The sequence below is a fragment of the Physella acuta genome, unplaced genomic scaffold (genome assembly GCF_028476545.2).
Source record: "Physella acuta isolate Inbredline_101_S28 unplaced genomic scaffold, ASM2847654v3 ptg001179l, whole genome shotgun sequence".
Lineage (NCBI taxonomy): Eukaryota > Metazoa > Mollusca > Gastropoda > Physidae > Physella > Physella acuta.
In genome coordinates, this window is record NW_026732696.1 from 182,555 (window position 1) to 191,575 (window position 9,021).

The 9,021-nt window shown below is 36.1% G+C and overlaps 1 protein-coding gene across 1 annotated transcript; it reads left to right on the forward strand.

Moving 5' to 3' along the window:
• Nucleotides 1–1,609: 1,609 nt before the first annotated feature.
• Nucleotides 1,610–8,819, forward strand: LOC131956844 (protein unc-93 homolog A-like). Its single transcript, XM_059321453.1, has 4 exons — nucleotides 1,610–1,814; nucleotides 5,757–5,951; nucleotides 6,871–7,536; nucleotides 8,284–8,819. Exons 1-4 carry the CDS (start codon nucleotides 1,610–1,612, stop codon nucleotides 8,817–8,819), a joined length of 1,602 nt encoding a protein of 533 aa, XP_059177436.1.
• Nucleotides 8,820–9,021: the final 202 nt, after the last annotated feature.

Here is a 9,021-nt window from a genome sequence, read left to right on the forward strand (position 1 = left end):
ACAAATTAAATTTTTATTACCTCACCTACACACTACGCAACAATGCCAACAGTAGTGTAGGTCAAATAGATTAGGAAACAAAAATATGTCAAATGATAACATACGTCAGTGTTGTTTAATAACTGTGTTACCCAATCAGCTGATCAACACACTATTTGCGTCGTTTAAATGACGATCAACGACTTCGATATCAGCTGTCACGGATAAAGTTTGGACACATACATTGTTGAATGTGTGTGCACTTTTGGGATCCATCTCCTTCGCTGATATTTCTGTACAGCCCACAATTCATTGAGAACATTAATACATAGGGAGCCGCCCATACATGACGTCACATTCCTCAGAGAATTGGTGTGTGTGGCGGTGTTTGTGTGTGTATGGGGGGGGGGGGTAGGATAATTAGGACATTTGTAAATTGTAATAAAATAGAACAATATATTAAAATTGGTTAAGCTTAATTAAGATTTTAGATAGCAGTGGCTATTTCAAAAGTAGAAATTTGAAATTTAATAGGCTAAAGAATGACTTCAGTTTAAGATAGATATGACTTAAAGCTTGACTTTATTTTTGAAATACCTCAAACGAAAACGTGTGGATAAGTATTTTTTGTGCGCTTGTTTAGGGAAAGATAAATTGTGCGACAACATTAGCTTTTAGTAACTAATTTTGTTATTTGTAAACTATTGTCTACGGAACCAAAAAATTGGGCGAATCTTAAAAAAAAAACCTTTATTTCAAACAATTAAAATATTTTGTTGTTGTTTTTAGCAGTCTAAAAAATAAATACAAAATATTTCCATGTTAACTTGATTTCAGAGTTATCATTCAGACTGTGGGGGTTTTATGAGTGAAAAATACTAAGTAGCAAACAAATAACTCAACTCAACAAAACACTGACGATAGACAACATTAAATAAGTATTGATCATATAAGACAAAACACTTTATTTTATCATGTTTTTTTAATAAAATAAACTATTTCGGTTAAACGTGTACGTGTATTATACGTGTACTTATGTGCATAAACGCATCTATATACATTAATAATCGAGGTAGTATTGTAAAGTAAAAAATAAAATCTTGAATAAATATGACTCGGAATATTTAAATAGTTCGATAACGGTGACAATGTGTTTTTAAATGAAACTTCGGTCCACTATCCGTAAACACGGAGTCACCAAAATCACGTGATCTTAACACTGTCTTCGTCACATGGTTGTTTCGCTATCATTCGCGTGCCAATCTAAAGAGCAAAAAAAAGTATCCAGTATTCCTAGTGCGATTTTTAAAATCTCTAGTTCAACGTTTTTTTCTGGGACTAACTAGATCTATATGTTTTAAAACAATGCTGTGAGAATTAATTTTTGGTCTGAATTCTTACTTGATAAATTACATCAGTGCCGGCATTGGATAATGAATGTATGTGTTTCGTAAGCAATATAACATGAATCGTACAATTCTAAGGAGTAGGAGACATGTAAATACTAGTTTGTTTTAAGATTAATTGATAGATTAGTGTTTTCTCTTTCTTTGGACTCACAAAAAAAAAAAAAAAAAAAAAAAACAACAACAAGCACGGTCTAGTTTAAGACAGTTGCTTGCTTGTAATCATGGATGAAACTGAGAATGGTGACGAGGCAAGGACCGCAACTCTCAAGAAAGACATCGGTCCAGCTCAACAAGGGGTGACAACTCTCAACATCATGGCGAATGGCTTTCAGCGTGCAAGGGGAGGGAAATATTACGGCGGTCTGAACAATCGAAATCTCCAAGCCAGCACCAGCTTTCAGGGTTCACAGGTCACTGTTGTAACAGGTATGTTTCTTATCTTTTAGGGGGGGGGGGTACCCTAGAGGGGGGTGGGGGGGTGGGGTGGGTGGGTGGGTATTGTTGGATAATGTCAAAGATATCGAGAATCTTTTTTTTTTCGTCTTTTCTTTTTTTTTCTTTTTTTTTTCTCTTTCTTTTTTCTTCTTTTTTCTTTTTCTTTTTTTTGCCTGAGACATGTAATTAACAAGCGTCAGTTTACCTTGCCATGTACGCTTTAGTATTACAGTTTTCATCATCGGCTTGTGAGGATTGATACAGATTTACAATAGTAATACTTCTTCCTCATACGTACTTACATTTGTTGAAACTGGTTGACTTATTCACAATACAGAATGTCTAAAACATTATCGACAGAACCATAGGGTTGTGACAAGGATATCTTACAGTGTTTCTGATGGTGTGTTTGGATGATTTAAAAAATTATTTTTTTTGAGTTTTCAAAGATCAAAAAAAAAAAATTAGCGCTCACCTCCTATCCAATATTATAATAAGGAAATATCAACAAATAAAAGCAAGAATTAGTTGTTTTTTTTTTGTGTGACTATAATCCAGATTATACATGTATTCAAAATATAATTTCTCCGCCGTGAATTAAAAAGCTAACTTTTCTTAATTCAATTTTGTATATTACTTTTTAAAAAAAAAAAAATCTCATTAAAATTGTATTTTAAAAAAGTAGTATATTTTATTAACATTAATTTCAAAAAGTGAAGAGTTACCCCTCTTAACACTATTACTTTTACCATAGTTACCTCGCCTGTTTTGCATTGTATTTTAACAAAACACAATTTGCTGGACTCCAGTACCACAGTTACCACGTATATTTTAACACATCTTTGAATATCTCGCCACTAGAACCACAGTTTCTACATATATTTTAACACATCTTTGAATATCTCGCCTCTAGAACCACAGTCTCTACATATATTTTAACACATCTTTGAATATCTCGCCACTAGAACCACAGTTTCTACATATATTTTAACACATCTTTGAATATCTCGCCACTAGAACCACAGTTTCTACATATATTTTAACACATCTTTGAATATCTCGCCTCTAGAACCACAGTCTCTACATATATTTTAACACATCTTTGAATATCTCGCCACTAGAACCACAGTTTCTACATATATTTTAACACATCTTTGAATATCTCGCCACTAGAACCACAGTTTCTACATATATTTTAACACATCTTTGAATATCTCGCCTCTAGAACCACAGTCTCTACATATATTTTAACACATCTTTGAATATCTCGCCACTAGAACCACAGTTTCTACATATATTTTAACACATCTTTGAATATCTCGCCACTAGAACCACAGTTTCTACATATATTTTAACACATCTTTGAATACCTCGCCTCTAGAACCACAGTTTCTACGTATATTTTAACACATCTTTGAATATCTCGCCTCTAGAACCACAGTCTCTACATATATTTTAACACATCTTTGAATATCTCGCCACTAGAACCACAGTTTCTACATATATTTTAACACATCTTTGAATACCTCGCCTCTAGAACCACAGTTTCTACATATATTTTAACACATCTTTGAATATCTCGCCACTAGAACCACAGTTTCTACATATATTTTAACACATCTTTGAATACCTCGCCTCTAGAACCACAGTTTCTACATATATTTTAACACATCTTTGAATATCTCGCCACTAGAACCACAGTTTCTACATATATTTTAACACATCTTTGAATATCTCGCCACTAGAACCACAGTCTCTACATATATTTTAACACATCTTTGAATATCTCGCCACTAGAACCACAGTTTCTACATATATTTTAACACATCTTTGAATATCTCGCCTCTAGAATCACAGTCTCTACATATATTTTAACACATCTTTGAATATCTCGCCACTAGAACCACAGTCTCTACATATATTTTAACACATCTTTGAATATCTCGCCACTAGAACCACAGTCTCTACATATATTTTAACACATCTTTGAATACCTCGCCTCTAGAACCACAGTTTCTACATATATTTTAACACATCTTTGAATATCTCGCCTCTAGAACCACAGTCTCTACATATATTTTAACACATCTTTGAATATCTCGCCACTAGAACCACAGTTTCTACATATATTTTAACACATCTTTGAATACCTCGCCTCTAGAACCACAGTTTCTACATATATTTTAACACATCTTTGAATATCTCGCCACTAGAACCACAGTTTCTACATATATTTTAACACATCTTTGAATATCTCGCCACTAGAACCACAGTCTCTACATATATTTTAACACATCTTTGAATATCTCGCCACTAGAACCACAGTTTCTACATATATTTTAACACATCTTTGAATATCTCGCCTCTAGAATCACAGTCTCTACATATATTTTAACACATCTTTGAATATCTCGCCACTAGAACCACAGTCTCTACATATATTTTAACACATCTTTGAATATCTCGCCACTAGAACCACAGTTTCTACATATATTTTAACACATCTTTGAATACCTCGCCTCTAGAACCACAGTTTCTACATATATTTTAACACATCTTTGAATATCTCGCCACTAGAACCACAGTTTCTACATATATTTTAACACATCTTTGAATACCTCGCCTCTAGAACCACAGTTTCTACATATATTTTAACACATCTTTGAATATCTCGCCTCTAGAACCACAGTTTCTACATATATTTTAACACATCTTTGAATATCTCGCCTCTAGAACCACAGTTTCCACATATATTTTAACACATCTTTGAATATCTCGCCACTAGAACCACAGTTTCCACATGTATTTTAACACATCTTTGAATATCTCGCCACTAGAACCACAGTTTCCACATATATTTTAACACATCTTTGAATATCTCGCCACTAGAACCACAGTTTCTACATATATTTTAACACATCTTTGAATATCTCGCCACTAGAACCACAGTTTCTACATATATTTTAACACATCTTTGAATATCTCGCCACTAGAACCACAGTTTCTACATATATTTTAACACATCTTTGAATATCTCGCCACTAGAACCACAGTTTCTACATATATTTTAACACATCTTTGAATATCTCGCCACTAGAACCACAGTTTCTACATATATTTTAACACATCTTTGAATATCTCGCCACTAGAACCACAGTTTCTACATATATTTTAACACATCTTTGAATATCTCGCCTCTAGAATCACAGTTTCTACATATATTTTAACACATCTTTGAATATCTCGCAACTAGAATCACAGTTTCTACGTATATTTTAACACATCTTTGAATATCTCGCCACTAGAACCACAGTCTCTACCTATATTTTAACACTACTTTGAATATCTCGGCTCTAGAATCACAGTTTCTACACATATTTTAACACATCTTTAAATATCTCACCTCTAGAACCACAGTTTCCACACATATTTTAACACATCTGTTACCCATCTCCCCTGTAGAACCACAGTTTCCACATATATTTTAACACATCTTTAACCCATCTCCCCTGTAGAACCACAGTTTCACACATATTTTAACACCTCTTTGACCCATCTCCCCTGAAGAATCACAGTTTCTACATATATTTTAACACATCTTTGAATATCTCGCCTCTAGAACCACAGTTTCTACACATATTTTAACACATCTTTAACCCATCTCCCCTGTAGAACCACAGTTCCCACATATATTTTAACACATCTTTGAATATCTCGCCTCTAGAACCACAGTTTCTACACATATTTTAACACATCTTTAACCCATCTCCCCTGTAGAACCAGTTTCACACATATTTTAACACATCTTTAACCCATCTCCCCTGTAGCACCACATTTTCTACATGTATTTTAACACATATTTGACCCATCTCCCCTGTAGAACCACAGTTTCCACACATGTTTTAACCCATTTATGACCCATCTCCCCTGTAGAATCACCAAAACCGACACCCCGAGCAGCAGACGACCACCTGCCGCCGATAAAAACCCACCTGGCGCTATCCATCTCCAACTTGTTGGTGTACACCTCCTACAACGGCATCCAGAACATCCAGAGCAGCATCAACGACAAGGACGACCTCGGCATCTTCACGCTGGCTACAGTGTACACCACGGTGTTTCTCTTGGGTCAGTAGCTGATCCCCGATTACATAGGTCCTAATTACACGGATCCCAATTACAGAGGTCTCAATTACAGAGGTCCCAAAACATGGTTCCCAATTACAGAGGTCCAAAAAACACGGTTGCCAATTACAGAGATCCAAGATACACATCCACAATACACAGATCTAATATACAATATACAAAGATCCCGAATACACTGATCCCAAATACACAGATCCCAAATTCCCAAATCCTAAATACACAGATCGCTATTACATAGATATTAAATACACAGATCGCAAATACACAGATCCCAAATTCACAAATCCCAAACACACAGATCGCAATTACACAGATATTAAATACACAGATCGCAATTACACATATATTTAATACACAGATCGCAAATTCACAGATCGCAGTTACACAGATATATAATACACATATCGCAAATACACAGATGACAAATACACAGATATTAAATTCACAAATCCAAAATAAACAGATCACAATTATATAGTATCCAAATACACGGATCAAAAGAACATAGTATCCAAATACGCATATCTTAATTATACAGTATCCGAATACACAGAAGCCAAATAAACAAATCTCTAAATCAGATGTGAAATTCACCTACTCGGATTAACAATCGATATACGCAGATTAGATCGATAATCTATCGAATTCCTTAGACTGATGATTACATAATTACAAAAGTATGAAATCTCTTTATTTACCAATAATTCATCCTAAATACAAAAATTGATTGAAAAGATAAACCATTTTTAAACATATGAAAAAAAAATTCGACACATAATTAAATTTTTTTTTGTTACTCATGGTTAATTCTATAAATATATTTTTGTTTACTGTATTAAGAATGTGCAAGTAGGATTAGCCTGCAACTATTTATAAATTAACCAATCATTTTTGTTTATAGCTCCATTCGCTACAATCGTCATCAGAAAATTTGGATGCAAGAACCTTCTTCTACTTAGCTGGGCCAGTATGGGCCTGTTCGCGGGCGCCAACTTCTACCCAAGATTCTCCACACTCATTCCTGCCAGCTTCCTGATAGGCGCATGTGGTACCTGCATCGGTGTCATCAACAACATCTACCTAGCAGCAGCCAGCGACCGCTACATCAAAAACAAGAAACTCGGATCTGAAAAACGGCACCAAATTCTCAGCATCTTCTTTGGGGCGTTTTTCACCTTCTTCGAGGCTTCTCAAATCTCGGGAAATCTCACGTCATCGCTTGTGTTGTTTACTAACTCCCCTGGTTCTGCGGATAACGCAACTTTCGACCACACCACGCCCTGCGGCGCTGATATGTGTTACCTCAACTCTACTGCATCTTCCCATATCAAGCGCCCAAGTCAGGACACGCTGTATATGTTGTTTGGAATCTTCTTGGGTTGTGTGGCGCTGGGGTTCCTGGTCTCGCTGTTCCTGCTGCCACGTCTTAGACTTCCAGAGCCCGCGGTGCCGAGGTCGGTCTGTCAGGAGATGATGAGCTGCTTTAAGGTTTTAGTCAGCCTCGAGTTCGCCTTGTTGTTGCCGGCTGTTATGGGACAGGCCATGATGGTGATGGTTATATTTACAGGTGAGTTTACATTAGCAAAGCTTACATTAAAAAAAACACAAAATAAATTTTACATTTCACAAATTAGTACTTCAATAAAAAGTGATTGAAAATAAAACTTTAGCTCCCCGAATTTAGAAATAACAAATGTATTTTAGAAGAACAATTAACATTTTTAGAACTGAGAGCAAGTAAAGTTAACGAAAAAAGCTTATCAGTTTATGTTTTTATTTAACTTTTTAGCCGCTTTTACGATACCGTCTCTAAGTTTGGTACTCATTGGTGCTATAGACGGCGTAGTCGAATGGTAAACCGTAGCTCTCGATTGTAGATCCTAGTTCGGACTTGTGTCTGCCTCACGTCCCTGAGTCCACCCAGCTCTGATGGGTACCTGACTTACGTTGAGGAAAGTAAAAGTGGCTGGGCATAGTGCTGATCACACTCATGCTGAGGCCAAGAAACATATAAAATCAACTTCATCTGCCCAAATGAAAGCTAGGTCTAAAGAGGAACTTTACTTTGTTTTTAATCCACAAGCGTTTGTCCTTTTCATTAAAGTCTTATGGAGTTTGCATTATATATAATAATTGCAATAAGTTAACTGCGAAGATAAATGATGATTATTTTTGTATTACTCACTTGGAAACCATTTAGCTGTTTACTCTAGCCTTCCCAAAATTTACATATTCTTACAGTGGATGCCAGCTGAAATATAACTATTTATTATCATACAAACTAAAAATATAAAAATTGTTTTATTTTTCACAGGATACACCAGCGTGTTCATCACGTGCAGCCTGGGAGTAGAGTGGGTAGGATTTGTCATGATGGCCTACGGAACATCCACCGCTATATTCGCCACACTAGCCAACTACTTGGCTCGCTACTTGGGCAGGATTTTTCTATTTTTAACTTTCATTCTCCTGGACACCGGACTTCTCTTTACAATGCTGTTCTGGAACCCAGGCCACGATGGATCAAAACTCATTCTGTTTTCTATAGCTGGAGCGGCTGGTATTTCAGAAGGCATCTCACAAGCTCAGTTCAGCTCAATCATCTCTATCGTGTTCCAGAAAGATCTCCCCCCAGCTCTAGTGACCTACAACATGACCAAATGTATCGCCTTCTCTGCCTCTCTGGCTATCTCGACATTCGCTTGTTTTTATTACCGGTTGTACATAGCTATAGCGCTGTATATAGTGGGGCTGTTTGGTTATATTGGCCTGGAGATATTGGTCAACAAGAGGGGAACTAAGAGAAACAAAGCGGACCAAAAGCCTTTACTCCGGGATGTAAGATCATAACGGGTTCAGGTTGTAGCAACATTTTCGTTTCACGTTCGACTCGAACAGGGTGTATCATAGTAATACGACACTTAGCCCTAGATACACCATACAAATTGAGGACATCAGAGATTGGACTGGGCTGCCCATTGTAGAACTACCCAGAGCAGCAGAGTACCAAGACAGATAGGGCTTGTAAGTCTACGGTCTCGATATCTACTAG

Excerpts from the sequence above, each read along its gene's own strand:
- LOC131956844 (XM_059321453.1), top strand. The coding sequence starts at position 1,610 with ATGGATGAAACTGAGAATGGTGACGAGGCAAGGACCGCAACTCTCAAG. Across the intron at positions 1,815-5,756 it reads ACAGGTCACTGTTGTAACAG|AATCACCAAAACCGACACCC; the intron begins GTATGTTTCTTA and ends TCTCCCCTGTAG. Across the intron at positions 5,952-6,870 it reads CACCACGGTGTTTCTCTTGG|CTCCATTCGCTACAATCGTC; the intron begins GTCAGTAGCTGA and ends TTTTGTTTATAG.